At 45.9% G+C, this 23,131-nt stretch overlaps 3 protein-coding genes across 28 annotated transcripts in view; 2 read left to right on the forward strand and 1 right to left on the reverse strand.

Moving 5' to 3' along the window:
* The window catches only part of LOC103550372 (zinc finger protein 385C), a 51,541-nt gene extending 50,096 nt beyond the window's left edge, over positions 1 to 1,445 (forward strand). For all 15 annotated transcript variants that reach the window (XM_070561929.1, XM_070561935.1, XM_070561930.1 and 12 more), the window contains one exon: positions 1 to 1,445. In XM_070561929.1, the coding sequence (XP_070418030.1) occupies positions 1 to 237 (237 nt within the window). In that variant the 3' untranslated portion in view covers positions 238 to 1,445.
* Positions 1,384 to 7,613, reverse strand: NKIRAS2 (NFKB inhibitor interacting Ras like 2). The gene is made up of 4 exons (XM_070561958.1): positions 5,495 to 7,613; positions 4,388 to 4,495; positions 3,722 to 3,963; positions 1,384 to 3,104 (listed from the first exon to the last, which is right to left on the reverse strand). Exons 2-4 carry the CDS (start codon positions 4,479 to 4,481, stop codon positions 2,865 to 2,867), a joined length of 576 nt encoding a protein of 191 aa, XP_070418059.1. The 5' UTR covers positions 4,482 to 4,495; positions 5,495 to 7,613; the 3' UTR covers positions 1,384 to 2,864.
* DNAJC7 (DnaJ heat shock protein family (Hsp40) member C7) overlaps positions 7,339 to 23,131 on the forward strand; it is a 26,881-nt gene continuing 11,088 nt past the window's right edge. For 2 of the 12 annotated variants that reach the window (XM_070561955.1, XM_070561954.1), the window contains exons 1-7: positions 7,635 to 7,741; positions 7,832 to 8,243; positions 16,026 to 16,224; positions 18,929 to 19,017; positions 19,738 to 19,862; positions 20,255 to 20,368; positions 21,045 to 21,119. In XM_070561955.1, coding sequence (XP_070418056.1) covers positions 19,740 to 19,862; positions 20,255 to 20,368; positions 21,045 to 21,119 — 312 coding nt within the window. In that variant the 5' untranslated portion in view covers positions 7,635 to 7,741; positions 7,832 to 8,243; positions 16,026 to 16,224; positions 18,929 to 19,017; positions 19,738 to 19,739. Of the gene's footprint in view, positions 7,381 to 7,558; positions 7,742 to 7,829; positions 8,244 to 12,031; positions 12,276 to 16,025; positions 16,225 to 18,928; positions 19,018 to 19,737; positions 19,863 to 20,254; positions 20,369 to 21,044; positions 21,120 to 23,131 lie in introns of those variants that run through there. The other 10 variants (XM_070561950.1, XM_070561948.1, XM_008519222.2 and 7 more) reach the window with 8 other exon arrangements.

Here is a 23,131-nt window from a genome sequence, read left to right on the forward strand (position 1 = left end):
TCTAAACTGGCCTTGCAGAAACAACTGACCAAGACACTGGCAGCCCGCTTCCTGCCCAGCCCGATCCCCACCACAGCCACAGCCATCTGTGCCCTGCCAGGGCCCCTGGCCCTCCGGCCTGCCCCTACAGCAGCCACCACCCTCTTCCCGGCTCCGATCCTGGGCCCAGCTCTGTTTCGTACCCCAACAGGAGCTGTCCGCCCTGCCACAGGACCCATCGTCTTTGCCCCGTATTAGCCCCTGGGGGAGGCGAGGGCTGATGTCCCAGCATTCGCCCTCCCCTTCCAACTCTCTGCGAGATGCCTCGGTTTCCTACATCCCACTAGGGACCCCCTTTTACAGCCTAGGGGTTCTGCCTGATCCAGGAGGAGCCGGCTAGTTTTAAGGGCAGCTGTGCTTCACACAGTCTGGAGATTGAACGAATCCCCTCCCCACCCGCAACCTAAGGACCATCCATCCCCACCCTCCTTTCCCTGGCCTTCCAGGGCTTGTCTTGGCCTCCCCTGTCCTTCCCAGCCTGACTTAGGGGGAGCAAACTGAGAAATCCCCAAGATCTATGCAAAACCCTAGCCCCAGCCCCACGGTGCTCTCATTTCCCCTACTCAAGACCTATACTCACATAGCAGAGGCCCTAGGAATCTAAACTCCTTCCAGCCTGGGTACAAGGCTGTGACCTCTACTCTCATGCCCCAGGAAGGAGGCCCTCCCCATTCACTGGCTTCTCTGGAGAATCACGGGAGATGAGGGACAGGTCTCAAGCTGGAGTGGATGCAAGGCTATCTGGACAGAGACGGTGGAGGCGTGATGGAAGTCTGTGGAGGAGAAAGGGGGCAATGCTAAGGTGGGGCCAAAAGCTTTGGGGGCTTCATCTGCTCTGACAGGATGGGGCTAGGATAGGAGCAGGTGAGGGGGATGTTCTGGCTGGGCCCAGTTTTAATAGAGGAAGTGATGAATCCCACAAAAGGACTCGCCTCTTAGCCTTTCACTGATTCTTCCTGAACCCCAGCTCTTCGGAGGGGGGGACTGGGTCTCCCTCAGACTATGGACCCAGCTAACACCGGATCGCCCCGCCCCCGAGGGCTCCCAAAGAGCTGTCCCCTCCAGCTCCTCACCCCAAACTGGTCCCTAGCACTCAAGGGGTTTCCTTCCTCCAACCTCCACCCCAAGCCCCCTCACTGTGAAGCTAAGCGGTGGGACACAGTCTGATATACTCTCAAGACCCATTTTCGTGCCGTCAAAGTTAATGCCACAACCCCCATCCTGCCCAGCACTGCCCCCCAAACCTCACAATATGGGACTTTGCCAGTATCCACCTGTATCATCTTTTTTCTTTTTTTTAGGTATTTCCAATGGGAAAGCAAGAAAAGGGTGGGGGAGGGAAACTTTTTGATAACGGTTGTGGTTTTATTGTATCCAATGCATCAATAAACGAACTTTAAGCGCGAGTCTGTACGCGCCCTAACTTGCCTCGCCCAGCCCTGGCCAACTGCCCCTGCTCACCGCCCGTCTCGGGGAGAAGGCACGGGTACTGGAGCTTGCCTGGCTATAGTGTCTCACCTGTGCCAGGTGTGCATGGTGGCAGAAGCACGAAGTGGGCACAGGAAGTTGTGGGTCATAAGCTCACTTTGCAGCGTGTTGCGAGTGTCACCACCCTTCTGAGCCCCGACAGATCTGTCAGCTCCTGAGAAGCTGCTACTGGTTTGCCTTGTTCTGTTGAGGCATCTGAGGTAAGAAGGAAGGGCTAGAGGAGCACCTTGTCCAGCCTTCACCATGGCAGCAGGCTCATTTAAAACAGGTAATTTATAAATAGAAGTCCAGCTATTAGCTGAAAACAACCATAGGAAGGGGTGGAGACCGGCCCCCCTGGGTGTGATGTGCCCCACTGGGCACTGAGCAGCCACTCTGGCAACAAGAGCAGATAGTGCGCTCCTGCCCCCTGGTGGCTGGTGGAGAGCAGTGTCCCAGCCTCCGGGACGGGTAGGCATAGCACCTTGAAGAGGGAGAAGCGAAGGGTACAGTCATAGCCAGCCGGAGGCCATGGGCATTATAAACTCACAGGGCTAGAGAGGATCTAGAAGGTCATCTAAGCAACACCCGTCACCTCATAGATGAGAAAACTGAAGCCGGGAGAGGGGAAAGGCCTTGCTGAGTCACAAAGCCAGTGGGTGACTCAGCCCAGTCATTCGCTTCCACCTCACCCAATGAGGCCCATCTGCTCCCTGAGCAGGAAGAGGAAGCAAAACAATGGGGCAAGAGGTAACACAGAAAATTACACTTCCCGAGAGGCTGGCTTCTTCCAGCCAAGGTAAGGACAGCAGAAATGTCAGGGCGCTGGATGAGGGGCACCCCTAACACTAGCATGCACACACGTGTACACGTGTGCACACGTACACACACATACACAATACCTGAATGCCCTTTAGTCTAGGCCAGTGCCGTGTGTGTGTGTGTGTGTGTGTGTGTGTGTGTGTGTCATTGGCAGGAAGCCCAGAGGCGTGGGACCCCTGTGATTGGAACCAGACCCTACACTGGGCACTTCTGCATGGTAGTTCTGCTTCCTGTCCAGGACAGGTAGAAGGGACACTGACCCACAACTGCCTCAGGTCACAGCAAGGCAGACAGGATAAGAACTGAGGGTGGGGGGTAGGGGTTGGGGGCGCTAACCTAGATTATGTGCACTTCTCAGAGTTGGGAGGGAGCAAAAGTAGCCTGATCCTGGGACAGCTCAGCTGCCTGTCCTAGTGGGGGGCTCCCCTGCTGCTTGGGAAGGGCAGCTTGCCTAACCCCCCTTTCCCCTCAACCCATCTTCCAGAGCCCCAGCAGCTGGAATGGGGGTGGGAAGGTGAAGAAGGGATGGCAGCCATTCAGCCATCCAAGGAGCCGCTGCCCTTGTTCTTGCGGCTGAGGGGGAAGGCGGACTTGCTCTGGGGCTGGGTCATCTTGCTGGCCAGATAGACGAAGGGTTCCAGCAGGGAGCGGCGGTCAGCCACCGACACCTCCCACAGCTTCACCTTCTCTGACTTGGCCCAATGCTGAGCCACATCTGGGTCTACACGTCGCTGCTCCTGCAGGTCACACTTGTTGCCAAGGACCACGATGGTGACCTAGGGAAGAGGGACAGAGCAGAGGCCTGTGGATGGACCATGGACCTCTAGAATGGGTGTGAGGGCTGGTGACCACCTAGGAATCCTAGGAGAAGGAAAGTCTCAACGGCTGATGTCTCATCTCTTCCTATATTAAAAATCACAGACTAGGGGGAGGGAGATGGTTGCTCTTTTCTCTTTTTCTGTCCAAATTTTGGCCTCCATCTGGCCCTCCCTTCAAGAGTTTTATTATAAGCCCTATATTACCCATGCTTATTCATTACTAGTAGTCAGTTTCTAGCTAAACAACTGGTGAGGAAGCACTCCCAGAATGCCTGTGGCTTAAAGGGAGATTTGAGAACAGCAGGGCCTTCATAGCTAAGAGGACAGAATCATGATAAAGAAAGTAGGGCTCATGCCTCAGGTCAAGGAGCTCTTAAACTGAAGAGCAACCTCTTTGGTTGAGCTGCCTCAACATGTGGCCACCTCTGGGGGTGAAGACACCTTTCAGTGCCTTTCAATCCCCCTTTAGCTCCTAACCCATGTCCTGGCAAATGAATGAAAAACAGAGCCTAGCCAAGCCACCACAAGGCAGCCCAGGGCCCAGGCTCTCTCACCACTGGGGATCCCACACACACCTCCTTCTTGTCCTTGGATTTGTCGATTTCCTTCTTGAGCAGCTCCACGCGCTGAAAGGACTCTCGGCTGTCCGTGCTGTAGACCAGGACGTAGCCATCAGTACAGGAAAAGCAGTGCCGGGGCAGCTCGGCCCCATCTCGGAGCCCCCGGGTGTCATAGAAACGCACCTGCTCCCGCACCCCCCGGTCAGTCTCAATGGAGCCCACATAGATATCCTCTTGCGTCTCAATCATCTCAGAACCTGGGATAAAATGAGGAGAAAACTCGTTTGTAGGGAGGAGGGAGATGGGAAACCTGAATGAATGAGTATATCCTGACAACCTGACCAGATAGGGAGAGAGAGAAATGTGGGGGGCTGAGGAGAGGGAGCCAGAGACTGAGTGGCAGGACTGGAATGATTTGAGGGAACAGATATTAATGTCATGCTCATACCATCCTAAGCAAAAGTGTGACTTGGGAGCTTTTCCTCCCTATCTAGGATATTGGGTTTCCTTCCTTCAGATGTCTTCAGTGTTGTAGGGTTGAGGGTCAAGATGTAGATGTGACTGACTCTTTGGGATGTAATAACCACTGGGAACAGCTAAAAGCTTTTGTGTGCTGTGATCAAATCCTACTCCTCATTCTTCAAATTCTTCCACCATTTCCCCGCCCCCAACAACACTCACCCACTACATGGTTCCCATACAGAAGCTGCTCCAGGATTGAAGTTTTGCCCACAGATGCCTGGCCACACACGACCACCTTGCAGCTCTTCCCCATGCTTAGCCTTCAACCTTGAAGAACAGAAGCACACTGGGTGAGGTGGGGTCAAAGAGGGCAGACCTCCCATAACTGAGAGCCCAAGTTCTGAACCGAATTCGCAGCCTCGGGGATTCAGCACTGTCCCCTACTCTAGTCAGGATGTATTGAAGTCATTTGTCTGTGTCCACTACTGGACAGGAAGCTGTATCTTATTGATCTTTGTCATTCTCAGTATCTGGCCAGGAAGTGACACAGCGCAGGTGCTCAATATATGTTGCCATAAAGGAGGAAGAGGATTGCTAGTTTAAAGGAACCACTGGCCAGTCCTTCTCTGTGCAAAGGATGCGGAGGACCAGTTGCTGAAGGGAGCTCTGGCTCAGCTTCCTCTCTTTAACGACGACTCCGTGGAGAAATAAGCAGGAATACTACTTTGTGTGGATCTGTCTTAAGCCACTCTTCCTGGGGAGAATGAGCAAATAAGGAGGATATTTTGCTTTCCTGTATGACTTACCTAGGCAACAATCAATTACCTCTAATTCCCAGTCAAGTCCATGGCTAAGAACAACACACAAGAAAGGAATGAAGGAATCTAAAGAAAAAAGGCTTCGGAAAGGAGATAATTTTTTGCTACCCTTCGACTGACCCAGATGAGAAGGCTCAGACACAGAAACTCCTTCTCCGAAGCGGCCCCAGAGATCTCCCCGAAAACATCCCAAATACAGGCTTCCCAGAAGGAGCCCCAGACGAAGAGTTCCCCGGAGAGCAGAGATAGAGAGAACACACCCACAAGGGTCTCAAACAGAAACCTCTCCAGAGGAAACTCCTGAGTCAGACCCTCCTCCACCCCCGCAAGGGGCCCCATGTACGTAGGGAGCCCTGCAATTAAGGGATACCCCAAGGGAGCCCCCAGTGGGGACTCCGCCACAGATTTCCCCACGACGGGACCCCCAAGAGGGAATCACAAGCGACAGAAACCTGCCACCTAAAGCGGCCCAGACGCAGTGGCCGATCCCAGCCTGCCAGCTCCGTACCTCCCGGGGCCCTTGCAGCACCCCAGCCGGGCCCCTCCAGGAGCGCGGGGACCACGGGCGGGGCAAGGCGGTCGCAAGGGCTCCGTCCTTCCGTGTCGAGCCAGGCTCCGCTGGCCCCGCCCCCCAGCCTTCGTCCGGCAAGACAAATTCCGGCGGTGGGGAGTGGGCGCCGTCCTCACAGCGCCCCCAGAGGCCGGCGGGGGAAGTGACGGCTGAGACCTGGAGGCGGAGGTTGTGTGCACACGGTTCTAGGCTCGCCGGACGCGGCGTGCTGTTCTGGTGCGTCTGATGCACCAGATAGAGAAATGTTCTGTCTCTAAAGGGTACCATAATACAGTAACACTTCGTTTATTCAATCGTTTATTCCTCAGATGTCTTCTGAGCACCTACTCTGTGCCACGTACAGGACCAAAAGCTGAGAAAAAGCAAATTAGACACTGTAGCTGCTTATGAGAACGTCACCGTCTAGAAGAGGCAGACATCTAAACCAACAATTACAGTATAGCATGGCAAGACCTATCACAGAGGTGCTATGGGAGCACAGCAAAGGGGCATTTAACTTGGAGGCAGTGGGCATTATGGAGAACTCCCTGGAGGTCATGTCTGTGTTGAGGTTTGAAGGGCTTGGGAGGAAAGGGTGGAGAAAGCATGGCAAGAGTCATGGCATTTTCTGGAACTACAAAGACGTGAGTTCAATATTAATGGTGGAAAGGAGCCAAATAACCAAAGGCCTTAGGTGGTTGGCCAAAAAGTTCAAACTGTATCCTAATAGCAGTGGAAAGCCATTGATAGGTTTTACGCCAGTGAAGTGACATCAATTTTTGCTTTAAGAAGGTCACTCTGGCAGAAGTCTGAAGATTGGAGAGAGATGAGACTGGGGGGTCAGTTAGAAGACTTCGGTAGTATTCCAAGTTTTTAAAAAATTACAAGAACCTGGAAAGGGATGGAAAGGCGATAGATAGATTTGGGAGACATTTGGTAGGAGAATCAACAAGACTTGGTGATAAGTTAGGAGTCAGGAGTGAGAAAGAGGGAGGAGATCGTGATGTCTCCCGTCTTTCTCATTTGGTGACCAGATGAATGGTGATCCAATCAACAAGATAAGGAATTCGGGAAAAGAGAATCAAGTACCGCATTTGGTTTTTCTGTTGTTGAGGAGTGGAGAGAGAATGACAAGTTCAGTTTAAATATGTTAAGCCTTGGGGATTTGTGAAACATCCAAGAGCTATCCAGTAGATAGTTGGTTATACAGATCTGGAACTCAGAAAAAGAGGTCTAGGTTGGAGATGTCAACTGGGTTGAGAGTCATTGACAGATAAAGCTGTCGGAGTAGATGAGTTGCCTTAGATGCAGAGAGCACAAAGTGGGAAGATGGTGAAAGACTGCCTGCATTAGACTGTAGACTGTGAGCCATCGGCAGGCAGGGCAGGTGGTCTGTGAGTCTGTGCCATCCCACACTGAAGTAGGGGGAGTGGGCACTTTGAAGAGGGCTATCAAATGACTGGCTGGATGAATGACCTCTCCTCCAACCCACTGAGCCTCTCCCACCTTCCCCTACCCAGGGCTGAGTGTGTTTTCGTTCCCTTAGCCCTGTGATAGGCAGGGACCATGCAAGCAGCCTACGGACAAGGGCACATTCTGTTTTACTAGAGGAAGAGGGTAGATCCTTTTTAAGTGCCCACACCCCCTTCTTATTTTAGTTCCCCTTAGCTTTAAATTTTTAACCTCAAATCCGCCCAATTTAACCTCAGAAAACCCGAATTTAATTCAGGTTCACAAGTGTTATTGTTTGGGTGAGGGAAGTACTACAAAAACGGTTAGGCTGTGTCCTTGCCCTCTGAGTTCCCAATCCAGACTGCATTCGGCAAGACCAGCGTGCTGAGCAGGTAGTTTATACGAGGGGTGGGAGAACGAGGGACACTGGGGCAGGGACCTCACCCCGTGAGCTGCCTTATAAACTCCAGGGCAGGGTCTGGGGCGCCGTGCCACCCTCCCTAGCCTTAATGCTGAGTTGGCACTCCCAGGCAGCTGACATGAAAGCAGCCTCATAAAGGGGTCAGCGTCATTAGGGTGATGAACCAGTTGGTGCTTGGAGATCTGGAGGGGATGAAAGGCGCGGGATGAAGACGCCCTGCGTTCCCCTGGCTTGGTTGGGCAGGGCTTCCAGGGGCCGATGGACGCGGGGGAACTGGGCTCAAAGTGTCTCTTCTTGCCTTTCCCGGGAGGAAGCTGTGGACACACTTCAAGGTCGGGAAGGCAGTAGTGCGGGCGCTTTTTCCTTCCAGAGTCCTGGGTCACTGGGTCCCCACCCAACTCAGACTCCCCTGAACCTTACAGGAGATTCTCTAGGATTGGAAGTTGCTATGGCAACGAAGCTCTTGAAATACTGAGGAAAGCCAAAACCTAGAGAGGCGACATCCCCCCTGTACCGACCCACGGGTAAAGTGGCGCCCCCTACGCACAGGAACCGTCCCTGCGCCCCCGCCCCGGCGCGGAGACCACCGTGGACCTCCGGGGGCGGAAGGCCACTCTGGCCCCAAGCGGAGCCTCTCGTTGGTAGACGGGCTCGAGGGAGCCCCTCTGGGCGCAGCGCCGCTGAGCTGCTCGATGCTCCGACCGGAAGTGCTCTTCACCGTCTGCCTTCCACTCGGCTCTCTGGTCCCGGCGGTAAGATGGCGGCTGCCGCGGGGTGCGATGTGGTAATGGCGGCGACCGAGCCAGAGCTGCTCCACGACGAAGAAGCGAAGAGGTAACGGGTGGCAGGGTAGTGGAAGGGGCTAGCTTCTGCTCCGTGGCTCCGGGAAACCCGTCCCTGCCATGATACAGCCCCTAGGTGTGGAGGCGATGCCCCGCCCTCCGCGTCCCCCCATCTGAGATCAAGTCCGGATGGACCCCCTGAAGGGGCGCTCTCGGAGGTCGGCCCTCCCCTCCCGCTTCCGCCTGGGTGGGGAGCTGAGGCACAGCCTTGTTCCCCAGCAGAGAGGACGGTCGTCCTGACTAGGGAAGGTAGTTCCCTGAGGGGCTCTGAGAGGTCTGTGGCGGGGTGGGGGAGGCTGCGCGGCGACGATGACGACTTCCTTACATCGCCCCCGACCCCCGCCCTCTCTTGTTAACTTCTGTGCGTTGTTATCAGCAGTTTACGTTTCCGAAGCCCGTGCTCTCCTCACCCCCTTCTCTCCGAAATTATACCCCAGCGAGCACTAGTCTGGGTCCGAGGTGATTGTGTGTCCATTATTGACCTGGTCGCCCTCCCCGCCCCCGGTTACGCCAGAAGTCGAAGATGATAGAGAAAGAAGGAAGAGTGAGGGGCTTGTTTCATGCTCTACAAGTCAAACCCTTCCTCCGTCCTCCCTCCTAAGCTCCTCGTTCTTCCAGGACTGTTCTTTCTTAAGTGAGGAGCAAGGAGGAGGGCAGCTGCTTGGGCGCTGTTGGCACTGCTATGCAGCCGCAGTGGCTCGAGTTTGCCAGTCCGGACTAGCCAAGGGAGCTGCTGAGTGAGTGTTTTTCGAGAACACTCTGGATTCTGGCTGTAGCTAAGGCAGGTTGTTGGAAGTGGGGTTGGAACACAGTTGTGGGTAGTCATACTTATTCTAATCCTGAAGCAGAATTAGCAAGCAGATTTTGGAAGCTTGGAGCCCCTTTTTTTTTTTTTTTAATCAGCTGCAAAGTAACTGACTACAATTTCCTCAGTCTCCTTTCCATATATTTCGTATCATTATACCAATCCAATTATGGCTTCAGTCTGGGTGATTGAGGTGGTGATGTAGAATTAGTACATGAGATCTGAAATCAAGATTCAGAGGGTTTTTACTATTCAGGCCAGAAATATGAGGTACTCATTGAAGCAGAATGAATGGTTATCAAGCTTAAGGGTAGTGACTGCAGCCAGTGTTCCAGGTTCCTTGACCTGTTGGGAGCTGAGAGGCTGGACAAAGTGTAATAGGTCCCTGGGATATCAGAGAAGTCAGGATATCAGAGTCTAGTCTCTCTCTTCTTAGTTTTGAGTTTTTACATCATTCCTAGTTCTTTCCACGTATTTAGAGTTAAGCGTCATCAGCATCATTAAGGAACTGCAGAATGGGAAACAAAGATCTCAACACAGAGCTTAAATTAATTGTAAGGATTTACTTTGGAAGGAGTTCTGTGGTTCTTTGTGCTATACATAGGGACTTGGGCTATATGTAATTTTTAAAAAAAAAACTCATCCGTTATAAATCTCTGAAGTAGGACTGTCCCTAATTTGAGTTTCACTTCAAAGCCCTCTATCTTAAAGTAAATCCTTTTCCTTAAAAAAAAAAAAATTACAGCCTTGGAGAATATTCTTATCATAGAACTGTAGTAAATGAACCTGAAGATAGATTAAAAAACATAAAATAGGTGATGCTGTAGTGTGAGCACGTTACACAAAAATATATGGTATTTGGTAGCAGTTCAACAAAATGGAGGAGAGTGTTGACTTATGTTAAGTGCCTTATTTCATGGAATTTAAGATGTCATTGATTGTAAAATGCACAATTTTTTGTCTGCCACCAAGAAAAAATAACTAAATTTAACTGAAAAAATGCATTGTTACCAAATAGACTTATATGACATATTTATATGTGACGTATTATATAGACATATTTATACAGATCTCTTTTAGACATAATAAAACATAGATGTTTATCATCTACCAGTTAGGTGTGGGCAAAGCAAAAGGAAAAGGTAGTGAAATAAAAATCAGTTTGACTTTCTGCCATATAAGGCATCCTTAGGAGGGTAAACATTGGGATCTGTTACTAAGAAAAGCTTTGTTTACCTATAGTTTTCCAATGCTGAAGATGGAGTGGGGGATTTGAAAGTCTTGGAGGAAGGTGGTGGTACATTTCACACTTATCTTGGGGTCCTCCATGTAGCTGTGGCAAAGGGCAGGGATAGGAACATCCTTGACAAGTGCCCTTTGCTCTCTGCCTTGGTTAGTCATTTGGCCAAGTTCATGTCTCTTGTTACAGTCCGACTGCCAGTTCACTTGGGGACACGGGAGTTGATGAGTCTCTTGGGTTGTTTTTGTGAAGTCCAGCATGGAGTCCTTCCTTCCTTGCATGTTGGCTCAAGGACATCCTGCTGCTGCTGCTAAATTGTTACAGTCCCACAGGAGGCAAAATGAGAGGAGCTTTCAAGACACTGGACATCATGGTTGCAGCATTTTAAATAGCTCCATGTTTTATTTCCTTAGCTTTAGAATCTCTAGAGAGAAAAGAAATGGACTTCAATTTTTTTTGCCTGTCACTTTGACAAAGTTCTTTTTGCCCCATAGCAGCTGAGAGGCTAAAATAAAAGATGTATTAGTTGGCACTCCAAAATAGATCAGGGTTCTGTACATGAAGATTATTTCTCTTTGCCCACCAGAACAGATAAAGCTACTTGGGAGCCAGAGGGCTAAATTTCAGAAGTTTTACATATCAGCTAATTTAAGGCCTCACATTTTCCCGGGAAGTTGCTGATTGCTTTATCTAATATGTGAATACTTGTCTTGAGTGAAGGCTCTCTGGTCACTCTCCTGGGCTGGGGGGCAGCTTGGTCTCCACAGGTAGTCTTTCTTATGGTAAAATTGAAGGATTTCAAGTTGTTCATCAATAGAGGAAACACTTGTGTCACAGCATATAGCTGGCACGACTGGACAATGAGGCCTTGAAGAACCAATGGGAGCCATAGACTAAGGAACCAGGACATCCTTACCCGATTCCTTGACTGATAATCTTAACTTCTCTGTATCTGTTTTCCTGATGGATGTGAGCAAGAACAGTAATTAGTAGGCCCTTTGTTAGTACCTAGCTATTATAAACTCTTTGTGGATTTTGCCTTTTATTTCTCTATCCATGTTGTTGGTGGGTAGCACTGAACGCTGAATCTGTGTTCCAGGGTCTGCTGTAGTTGCTACTTGTTTCCTGCAGCTTCTTGGGAAGCTTTGGAATTTGTAGCCTTAATTGAAAAGCCTGTGGAGATGGCTTTCCCCACTCTTTTTCCTCACCCTGTTTTAAATTCTTAGGCATTTGTCCCCCTGAACTTTCTCTTAAAGTTCCAGGGCAGGCATCTAGACATTCAGTAAGCCTGCAAGCTGAATGGAAATTCATCTTTGACCTTAAGGCCAAATCATTGAGAAACACTGCTCTCAGCCTTCATTTTCATTTTGGTATACTTTAAGTGTGGGGTCAGAGATGAAGAAATGGGAGATGGGTCAGAAAAATCACGGATAAGGAAGGAATAAACCTAGGAATACAGAATCCTGACTACCAGCAAATTAATTGAATCCTGATGTTAAGTGGCAAAATTGTTAAATAATCATTACTGGAGAAAGGTAGAGTATAGAAGAAGGGTCTCTCTGTTCTTTGCTGCTTTAATTCAGATCTACGTGTTATCCAGAGTGAGGTAAATTGAGCAATGTTAATAAAATGTTGGGCCAAGTGAGTGGCAGTTGCTCTAGTGTCTAGTCCATTCCCAACGACCAGAGCTCTGATTGGCTTAAAGCCCAGCCTTATTGTACATTCCAGCCAATGAGGGATTAGATTAGCCATTCAAGCTAGTATTTTAAAAGTTTTTAAAAGTTGAGTACTGGGCGCTTGCCTTTGCTTTCTTTCTCTAGGACTTTAGAAGATTGGAGAACAATGGCCAGCGGCTGCCTAGATGCCTTGTGGTCTGATGCAAAGTCCCTCTGAGAGCCCATTTCTCCCTTACTCCACTAATGTTTGGTCCCCTTCCTCCAGTGCTGAGTGATGTGGAAGTTACTTAGAGGTCGTTCCAGGTATTCTTTTAAACTGTCCAAATTTCAGCAGTGAGAGCAGGATTCAGAGTGCTAGTTGTTCCAATAGCCTGTTTGTTTTATTGGATTGACAATTTTTTTCTTCCCCAGCCAGATCAAAATGGCAGTTACTATGTTTTACCCCACCATTGGCGGGGATATGAGGTTGATGCTTTTGAGAATGGTAATATGATGAGGAATATTTCACTTTCAAAGTCTGATTCTGAGACCTAATATTCTATTGGCATGTGACTTAAAGTTTGTGTGAGAAGGCCATACTGTCATAAGCAAAGTGTTAACCATCTCTTCTGATTCTAATATTAAACTTTTGGGGAGGGAGTGCGAGGCAAGCAAGACCCTCTCTTATTCTCGGAGTTTCTGTCCTCAGAGTTCTTCCTTGGACAACTTGCTCTGGTGGTAGTCAACCACCCATTGAACTAAGGACCCAAGAGAACTTTAGAAGCAAAATATCAGTTGACAATCCAGACTCGCCACTCTGGCTCTCATCTCCACCCCCCTCCCCCCAAAAAAGCACTCAGAAAGCAGCCTTTTTCTTAATTGTAGTTCCTCAGTTCTAGATTTTTGATGGGTGCTAGATTTTTTATAGTATCCTCATAAGAGTTGTGGGAGATTTCACAAAATGGGGAACCAAGGCACAGAAAATGGTGAGTCTGGGGATACATTATGCAAACAAGCCTCTGGCCCATGCTGAAAAGCCAGTGACTGGTGTCTCGGAGTGGCTTCACGGAAGCTTGTCTCTCAGAGCAGCTTTGTGGCTGGGTGTCTTCTCCCCAGGGGTAAATGAAGGTCAGGTAGATAACACAGATTGTGACACCTCCCATTTAAGGATCTAGCATAAGTTTATAACTCACAGCTGAAGTGGGTATTTCCACGTGAATATCTTTCTGCATGCAGTGATGGGATTTCTGGCCAAATTGGTTGGTTGCTTGCTTGCTTGCTGTCTCCATTGAGTAAGAAAGACGTAGCCAGTTCCAGCATGCTGCCGGGTGTCCTTCCCTCCTTGAGCAGTAGAGAGTGCTACTGCCTTGTGTAGACTGTATCTGTGACTCCACTTGGTGCCTCTCAGTCCCTTCGGGATCTACCCCTGTTGAGCTTCCCCCTGAATGTCCAGCCAGAGAACAATTCAAACTGGTATGTTAGTAAGTTTTCATCTTCCTTGCCTTCCCTGTTTTTGGGGAGAGAGCAGGTGCTTCAGTTGTGCTTTATGTGAAAGTGCAGCTGTCTGTTATATAGGAAATTGGATAAAGGAAGCTGGGTAGCCCACCGTTACCAACAGGTAGCAGAGCCCACCCTCTGTTTTCTCTGGACCATTATAAAGCCTTTATTTGCACTCAGCATACAGTACCTTGCATTTAGCAAGCACTCAATCTGTGGAATTGTTCCAAGTCATATATGGCTTCCACCTATCTATGTGAAACTTAAATTGTCATTTCATCCTTAGATTAGTTAGAAGATAAAAAAGAAAAAAAGCATAATATGTATTTGGTAAGGTAGAATAAAAGTTAGGCTCCTGGGCACCTTTTACTTTATTCTCTCATGAAAGTCAGAGAGGGTACCACATGAAACAGGCCCTGCGACGTGCCTTTGGGGACAAGAGGTCTTGGACTGTGGGAAGGAGGGAGGAATTTTTGCTCTGAAACTGGCCAAGATCCCTTAAATTCTGAAGGGTGGAGGACATTTCTAGATCAACGGGCAACTAGTAAATTTGACTGAATAAAAGAAATAGGTGCAACAATCATAGAGTAAGGATGACATTTTGAAAGTAGTAAAAATAATAGGAAAGCATAAAGGATATTTAACTCATTGGCAGTATAAAGTATTATTGTTAATAGCCTGAGGGTGAAAAAAGAAAAGATTTATTTTTCTGAAGTTCTTGCCAATAAAATTATTCTCCAAAATCAGAGGCTCCTAAACACTCCTCTCCTCTAACAAAAGAAATCATTTTATCCTGATTTGTAATTTTAGCAAAGCTAGATGATTTGTCTTCCACACAGAAGTAGCAAAATGCATCAAGAAAACGAAAAAAAGAAAAAAAGACCTCATTCAAGCTGCTGCATCTGTTTTGGTTTAAACTATTAATACTATTGGAAGAGCTGAACTTTATTAAAAATATATTATTCTAGCCAAATACTTGAAATAAATAAAAGCAGTGCGGTATTTGTTTTTTTGTCATGAAAAACCTAATCAGCATTTCCTAGGTTACAAATGTTGCAGAATAGTGAACCCATACTGGTCTTTATTTTTCCTGCACTGAGGTAGAATAAAGCTTAAAGTGATACTGACAAACAATGCAGCATCTCATCCCTATTTTAATAATCTGCAAATATGTGATATGTGAAGCAGTTCCACAGAGAACCCAGCCATGTTGAGCATGTTTTAAAAACTACCACCCAGTAAGTCCTGCATTAGTGAAAGCTGACTAAAGTTTTTGAATACCTCTGTAATTGCTAAAAGATAGACTAGTTGGCCTAAGGCAAAGGTCTTGCTCAAGTGTACGACTTGGAAGTCTTTAGAGAGAAAATGGAAATTTTTATAGGGCATCTAATTTGGGGCACATTGCGGTGTCAGCTGTGGTGTTTTAATGTGTTTTTAATTTAGCTGAGCTGTAAATGTGCAAAGTTGGCTGGTGATCTTAAGCCCAGGTTGTCTGATTTGGTCACATGATGCTGAGCCCTGCTAAGACCTGTGTGATACCGAATGATTCCCTTGGCAGTGTTTGTTGGAGTAATTAGCGTCTGTGATGAATGAGTACTAAATTAGGAGAGAGGGAATGTAACTCCCTGATTGGAGGATGTATAGATTTTTAACACGTAGTCTAGAAGACCAGATTTTCAGAGCTGCAGTTTTCTGATTGATGAGGTTATTTCTGAAAATAAAGACATTTTAAAATAGCAAAGCAGACCAGGAGGGGAATGTCTTCTCCTTACTTCTGTCTGAGAGAAGGCTGCTGCCAGCCCTCCAGCACTGACCATGTTGTGGGAGACCTTCCCATCGTACATCCAAAGAGAACAGAGTTTTTTGAAAACTTTTAGGTAGCTATTTTCACAGGAATTTGTTGCTTGCTATTAAAGTGAAAGGGCTGGTTTGGTGGAGGTGGAGTCATTCCCAACATCTCTTGGTAAATCAGAGAGATAAAGCTTATTCTGTTTAGAGTTGACTCAAGGATTGGGTGGGAAACTGGATAAATTAGTTTTAATCTAAAAAGCGTAACACTAACAGGATCTAGTGGAAAAAAACATAGGACTCTAGGAATTAGAAAACCTGTGCAGCCACCTTGGGTGCTTCACTGACTCTTCCTGTGTTCGAGGACATGTATCACCATAACCACTTCAGAAGGGCATTGTGGAGATCTTCAAGGGGAATGCTTTGAAAATCTGAAAAAGCACTAGAGTGTAGCTGTTAATAGTCCCATCAAGTCAGTCATGGCCAAGTCTATATTTTGCTGTGGTATTATATTTCAGGGTTTAGTCTGAATTTTATTTTATGGTCATAGAAAATAATCTGTCGTTTAATTTAGTCCATTTTGGAATCTTTTCCTTTTTTTAGGTGGTCCAGGTGAACCCAGTTAATCCTAATTCTTCCTTTCTCAGTACTGATGTGTTTTAGTAGCTACCTGTTATAACCTCACTTGGTTATCAGATGAATTGACCCTGGCAGTGAGTGGAGTGACACATGCCACCGCCAGATTGCCCTCAATTCCAGTGTTAACCAGCTCTTCTCCTTCTTTTCCAGTCCCACGCCTTTGACATCTCATCCTTCAGTCCCTTTGCTGTAAGGGCAACTTGAACAAGCTTCAGCCCTTTCTCAGACTCCCAGGGCAGGACTTGAATGGATTTGACCCTGGAATTGTTCCTGATGCAGCCTTGTTCAGTTCTTGCTGCTGCCATGCTGGATTCCAAAGATCCACTCTTTCCTCGGCTGGTCTCTCAGGGTCAGGCCCATTGGTTAAAGCTTGTCTTGTATCTGGTGGGGAGGTTCAGAATGAAGGAGGGACTCCACTTTGGGCATTGGACCTGGAGGCAAAAAATAAGCATTCACTCTAAAAGCACTAAGTGCCCATTGTTTAGGCAGCTGTTAATCAACCATGTTTCTATGAAAATAAGTCCTTTTTCATGAGGCAGTTGTGTGGGAATAGCTAATTCTGGCCTGATGCTGTGCAGTGAGGTTAAAAACATGGTAACTTGTCACAACACAATTCTTGTTCTTTCTGCTGTGGGCTGACTCTACATTACTCGCTTTGTTTGCTCTAGAATGGAATCTACTCACCATTTACTAAATGAAATGCATTTCTTGGGGGAGGCAAAGTCCAGTTCACTAGGTCTTGCATCTTAAAGAGAAAGGAGCCTTGCTCTATGACTAATTGTTAGGAATGTCATATAGCTATTTAAATCCAGATTGTCGTTTTTGAGTTGGATTTTATTCTGGGGCTGTTTTGTATCTTAGTTTAAAGAAATTCATATTCATTGCCTATGTCTTGTTACTAGCAGTACAGATTAATTTTTAAAGTCTTAGGCAAAGCTAGAAGTGAGCATTAGAAAGCTTACTTAGCAGAGTAGAAAGTAAAGAAGCTTTGGAATCGACAGGTGTGGGTCAACATCCTGACCATAAGCCAGTTTTTAACCTCTATGCCTTAATTTCCTCCTTTGAAAAATGGCAAGCATGAAACTCACCTGGTAAGAAGATAATGCATGGAAAGTACCTGGCCTCAATAATTATTACTAATCTTCCACAGAAATCATCCTTTGCATATTTGCTAGAAGCCAGTGCTGAACTCACTTGCTTCCCTGGGGGTTAGTGTTTCAGGAAAGAAAGGGCACCTGTCAGTAGCTCTACAGATCGTTTCACCTTTAACTAACAAGCCTTATGCTGCTGACAGCGTTTGTTGGTTTTCCTCAAGGATTTGTGTATTCTTAGTCACCAGCCAACAAGAGAAGACTAGATCTTCTCAGGTGCCGTTTGGGCCTGCTATTTCCTTTGAATTTACTACTCCTTTTCTTTACAGGAATTTGACTCAACTTTTGAAATCCAGTGTTGGGGAAGCCCTTTCTTCAAATCTCTTGGCACGTCTACTCTTAAAGGATAGGCTCCTCATGGGTTTTATAATGCTTTGCTTAGAGTTATAGGATGGTGTACACCATGTAGAAAGACTGCAGTTGGTCCCATAAGTCTTGCAGTTGAGGGATTCTTCTTGAGGACTTCTAATAGCAGGTGGTCTGTTTACAGCATTGTGACAGTTGGTATAATAAAATTACTCAAGCAGATTTATATCCATCACAGTTCAAATCTGTCACCATGTATAGGTTATTCCCATTTTCCTTCTCCTTTCTTCTAGCAGCCTTTTGGTGTTAGTAGGGCTTGTCAGGACAGTGATGAAAAGTGGAAAGGGAGATCACCTAAATAAAAGGAAGGTGGTTTTGCCGGTTTGTAGTTTAAAATATGTAAGTAAATAAATCACCAATCTCCCCAATGCTGATGTCCATAGAATCAAGCTGTAGACTACCATACTATTGCCAAGGTTAAGAACTATGTACTTCTGTCCTCACTTCAGGGAGCCCTTGAACTGGGTTATTTGCATGTGTGGAGGACAGGAAAAGAAACAGAGATTCTTCCCTATATTAAAAATACATTGCAGTATTGATTTTGGTAAAGAATTATCTTTGTCACTCAAGCTGGTCAGAAGAATGATTTGGGATATCTTTGATAGAAGTTACTGGTTTGTTGTTCTTTTAAAACCTTGTCTGTTTTGATTCTAGTTCTTTGGTCAGGAATATAATTCTCAGTTACATAACATTGTTCCTTTTGGAAAGTATAATTTGTTGAATGGCACGGCTTCAAGAAATGGATCTTGGGGTAGGACAAAAATTCTGATATTACCCGCTCGGTGGTTATACAGGGTACTACAGGGATGGCAGAGGGGGCATTAAGTACCCACCTAGACTTGATGGGCAGAGGGAACACTAGTAGATGGGTACTTCTTAGAGCATGGCACTGGCAGCCTATACCTTGTATGTCCCTGTCATTCAACTTCTTGGTCTCTGCTGTCACTCAACCCTGTCCTTCATCTTAAACACCAATATGCTGTGCTTTTAACTCCTTTGCTGCCTGCTTTTGCTCTGCTTGTCCTTCCAGTGACAAATGCATGAGCCACTTTTCAGGAGAATAAATCATCAAAACTCTAAGAATGTGACCCATTTCACATTGAGAAATCAGTTGTCCCTGAATGGAATTACCTGTAGCCAGTTTTTTGTAAGTTTGCTAAAGTGGCAGCAGTTGTGCCACAATGGAAAGGAGATAAATATAAAGATTAGTTTCTGTGAGAGAATGTGTAAATTTGCCTGTCCTAAGGGGAATGACTAGAGGCGGGAATGGCAAGGCAGGCAGCATGAGAGAGGTTTCCTTGTTTTAGTTTGAATATATCTAAGTGACAAAAAATAGCATCTGAAGAACTTGGATTCTTTCATTAGAACCTCCTTTTGGTCCATCAGCCCATTGAACAAATGTATAAATTCTTTCATGTATCACACTAACTTTTAGCTCAGTGTGCCAGGGGCTCTAGACCAAAGATTGCTCCCATGACATTACAGAGGTTGTGCCCTAGGTCAAGTAACATGATTCTCTTTCTCTTTCCTTTCCAGGGAAGCAGAGTCTTTCAAGGAACAAGGAAATGCATACTATGCCAAGAAAGATTACAATGAAGCTTATAACTATTATACAAAAGCCATAGGTGAGGACCTAGTGCTTATGCTGGAAAATAATTTGCCAAATACTATTATAAATAGCTCCTCTCTAAGAAGTAGCCTTTTGCCTGGTGGGTTGATAACTGTTACTCTGTGAACTCCTTCAGGCTTAATGACTTCATGAGGAATTACTTTTCTAGCCCAAGTGGGTAGTTCTTCTTTTGGCAAATTGAAGGCAATTCCAGAAATTCTAGATGTTATGGCAAAAAGATACCCACCTAAATCCATTTCCAGTTCATTTACTATCCTAGAAAATGGTCTGTGTAGATTTTATCAGGTCTTAGTTACCTCCATGCTCAATTTGCCAGGATATTTCAATCCCATGTCAGCGTTTTTCTCACCTAACTTGCTTACGGGCTCCGCACCCCCCAAATCAACAAATGCAAATACATTTCATATCTTACTACATAAAAACACAATTCATTAAGACAAGGGTGCTGACTTCCCCCCGAAAGATAATCACTGTACTTTAAAGCTAAGTATAAATAATTTTTTAATAACTTATTTTCTTTTTAAGTTGGTTGCACCATTGCTGCTGTCCGTTTTCACAGGTAGTCAAAAATTTAGCCATGGCATTTTGAAGAGTGTGTCAGCATTCCTGTTATAGTTTGATTGCCTTGATAGAGTTCTGAGGGAGATGGCCCCGGAGTTTTTAAAGCAGTGACCCATGCTAAACTTTGTTTTACATTCTTCTGCCTTTACTGTAGATATGTGTCCTAAAAATGCTAGCTATTATGGAAATCGGGCAGCCACCTTGATGATGCTTGGAAGGTTCCGGGAAGCTCTTGGAGATGCACAGCAGTCAGTGAGGTTGGATGACAGTTTCGTCCGGGTATGTAATGGGGCTGTTTGGGGAGGACTCAGTTGCTGCTGTTGAGTTCTTCTAGCCCAGGGTGTGTCCATCGTGACGCTATTGACATTTGGGGCTAGATAATTCTTTGTTGTGGGGGGCTATCCTGTGCATTGTAGGATGTTTAGCAGTATCCCTGGCCTTCAGCCACTAGATAGCAGTAGCACCCCCTCCTTTGTCAGTTGTGACAACCAGAAATGTTTCTAACATTGCTAACTGTCCCACGGAAGGCAGAATCAGCCCTGCTTGAGAACCATTGCTCTGGTCGTTTTCCTCCCACGTTGGTTTTGTGTGGATGTTTGTGGCTGCTGTTGATTTCTCTCTGCTTAGCCAATCATGCTCCTTTTCTTCCCTCTTCATGTTTGTTTTTATAGGGGCATCTACGAGAGGGCAAATGCCACCTATCTTTAGGGAATGCCATGGCAGCATGTCGCAGTTTCCAGAGAGCCCTAGAACTGGATCACAAAAATGCTCAGGCACAACAAGAGGTATGTGTCTAACCCTGTTTGTATCCAAAGAGGCAGTGTAGTATATTGGGAAAGAATAGCGCCCTGAGAGTCAGAACTGAGATCTGGTCTCACTTCTGCTGCAAGCCACACCTGGGTGAGTGTAGGCAAGTTTCATAGACTCTGAGCCTCTGCTTCCTTATCTGTAAAAGGGTTTTGAATATGATTTATAGCTTTAGAAATCTGTGAAAACTGGAGGGTTTCTGAGATGGCTGGGTGGATAGGCAGATGCTTCAAGGAACTGATTTAAATGAAGTTAAAGAATTTAAGTAAATTCAAATTCTGATTAAATTGATAGCAGGCAAAACATGTTTTAGTTCCATCTCCATATACACCCAGTTAACCTCTGGATGCATTTTAGTGAGAATCTTAAAACTTCTGTTCAATCCCTGATGGTGCCTTACCTTTATTTTGTATATATCAAGGTATGATGCTTGTATTCCTGACTTTAAGTTCAAACTGAGGGTGAAAGCTGGGCCTTAACCTTTCTGTTAAGGAGTCTTGACTGCGTCTTTACCAACTTGGTTTGTGAAAAGTCTGTGGTTCTAATTTTCTTGAAGTAAAAAATTCATTGAAGTCTTGTTGACTTTTGTGGTTGTTGAATCTACAACTTTTTTTTTTATTATTAAAACTTTTCCTATCTGATTTTCTGGTATAGTTCAAGAATGCTAATGCAGTCATAGAATATGAGAAAATAGCAGAGACGGATTTTGAGAAGCGGGATTTTCGGAAGGTAAAGTACGACCATGAGGAAATCTCATCTACCCTTTCTCACACAGTCCTATTTTCTGGGTGGGTGTGTGTGTGCGCACACGATAATTAAGAGGGGCAATAGACTAGTGAATTATCACTTCAATTTGACTGTTCTTTGTCTCTTTTTTTTTAAGACTGTATAATTTCTTTTTTAGAACAGTTTTAGGTTCACAGCAAAATTGAGAGGAAGGTACAGAAATTTCCCATATATCCCCTGCCCCCACACATGCTTAGCCTCCTCCTTTGTCAACATGCCCCACCAGAGGTACATTTGTTACAACCAAGTTTTTGGCAGTTATGAATAAAACTGCTATAAACATTCACGTGCAGGTTTTTGTGTGGATGTAAGTTTTTACCTCTTTTGGGTAGATACCAAGAAGTGCGATTAATGGATCCATATGGTGGGAGTATGTTTAGTTTTGCAAGAAACTGCCAAACTGTCTTCCAAAGTGGCTGTACCAGTTTGCATTCCCGCCACCAGTGAATGAGAGTTCCTGTTGTTCTGTATCCTTGCTAGCATTTAAATTTTTTTTGCTAACTTATTTTCGTAGTTATATTTGACTTTATGATAAAAAAGCAAAATGAGTTTACTTGAGTTTGTTCCTGTTTTTAATGTAAGATAGTGGTGTAAAAGTGTGCCAGTTAATAGAGAAAAAGCCAGTTGGAATTAAATATTGGATTTGGATAATCCATTTTTATTTGAATAACGAGAGCTAATTTTGACTCCTGCTTTATGCATACAGGATGGAGCTGTAAATCTAAAATGGAGAGAGGCCCCTTTTACGTTTTTGAATAGCATATGTAACCTTTCGTCCCTACCCTTTTGATACTGGGCCTTTCTGCAGAAGCTTACTACTCTGCTTTATGGAGCTGTGTGATAGTTCATGAAAATTTACATGCCAAAAGGGTTGACAAATCTGAAACATGAGAAAGGTATAAAAGTTCTAGGTATCTTTCTAGATCTTGTGGTTATGCCTCATCTCTGTAATTCCTAACTCCTTTCTTTAGATGGTACTTGGAAGTATCTTTCGCTACAGTTTCAAAAGGCGAGGTGAATGGCCCCTAAAAACCACTGATTAGGATCGATATTTAGGATCATTTAAAAGAAGTTTGTGAGTACCATCCAGGGAATGGAGTTGTCACTTCATAGGTGGGAATTTGCTCAGTGCTTTCTGTAGCAGGTGCTCAATAAATGTTTGATAAAAGGATGTAATTAAAAATCATTCTTAAGTCACACACTGTGAAGGTCTTTTATTTGGTAATAAATATATCTGATTAGCTTATGCAGAGTCCCAGCATTAACTTATTAGCATCCCTCTTCTGTCCATTGGTTTTAATAAGTACAGTGTCTTTGTAGTGTGATTCATAAGTTTCTTTTGTGTGTGTGTGTGTTTGAAAAGCAATTCTGCCTCCTGTCCTGTTTTCTGAGGTTTACACAGGCAAAAGCTTTGTCTCCAAAGACGGTCTTTTGGGTTTCTTTTCTCTCTTGCCCACTCTGGAGCCAGAATCCCTAGTTTGTGACAGAATCCTCTGTTTGTGACATCCCAGCCCCCCCACTGTAGCTCATGGTGATGTCACAAATGAAGAATTATGATCCTGGCAGGGGAAGCAGATGAACTTGGAAGAAACAAAGATCTTCTTTGCCTGCAGCTGTCCCTAGTCATGGGGAGGTGGGGGGTGGGAAGTGAAGCACTGAGCCTCCAACTGCTACCCCCCGACGCTGAGCAGAACCATCTCCGTACAGAACGCTGGGAAGGCAGCAGGGTGTGGCTGCTTACATTTTGACTGACTGCTGCCCCCCCCATCCCCTTCTTTTCCCATTTAAGGGGGAAAATTAGCACCTTGACTTTACATCATACCTGAATTTTCATGTTGTCCTTAGAACTTCCAGGATAGTAACGTGTGCCGTTGAAGGAGAGGCGTCCCTCCCATTGTTCTGTCGGGACTGCAGAAAGTCTTCCCAGTAGAACCGCTCATGCTGTTTACTTGTTT

Source organism: Equus przewalskii, chromosome 10 (genome assembly GCF_037783145.1).
Source record: "Equus przewalskii isolate Varuska chromosome 10, EquPr2, whole genome shotgun sequence".
Taxonomy (NCBI): domain Eukaryota; kingdom Metazoa; phylum Chordata; class Mammalia; order Perissodactyla; family Equidae; genus Equus; species Equus przewalskii.

Excerpts from the sequence above, each read along its gene's own strand:
- NKIRAS2 (XM_070561958.1), bottom strand. The coding sequence starts at position 4,481 with ATGGGGAAGAGCTGCAAGGTGGTCGTGTGTGGCCAGGCATCTGTGGGC. Across the intron at positions 3,964-4,387 it reads GTATGGGAACCATGTAGTGG|GTTCTGAGATGATTGAGACG; the intron begins GTGAGTGTTGTT and ends ATTTTATCCCAG. Across the intron at positions 3,105-3,721 it reads AATCCAAGGACAAGAAGGAG|GTCACCATCGTGGTCCTTGG; the intron begins GTGTGTGTGGGA and ends CCTCTTCCCTAG.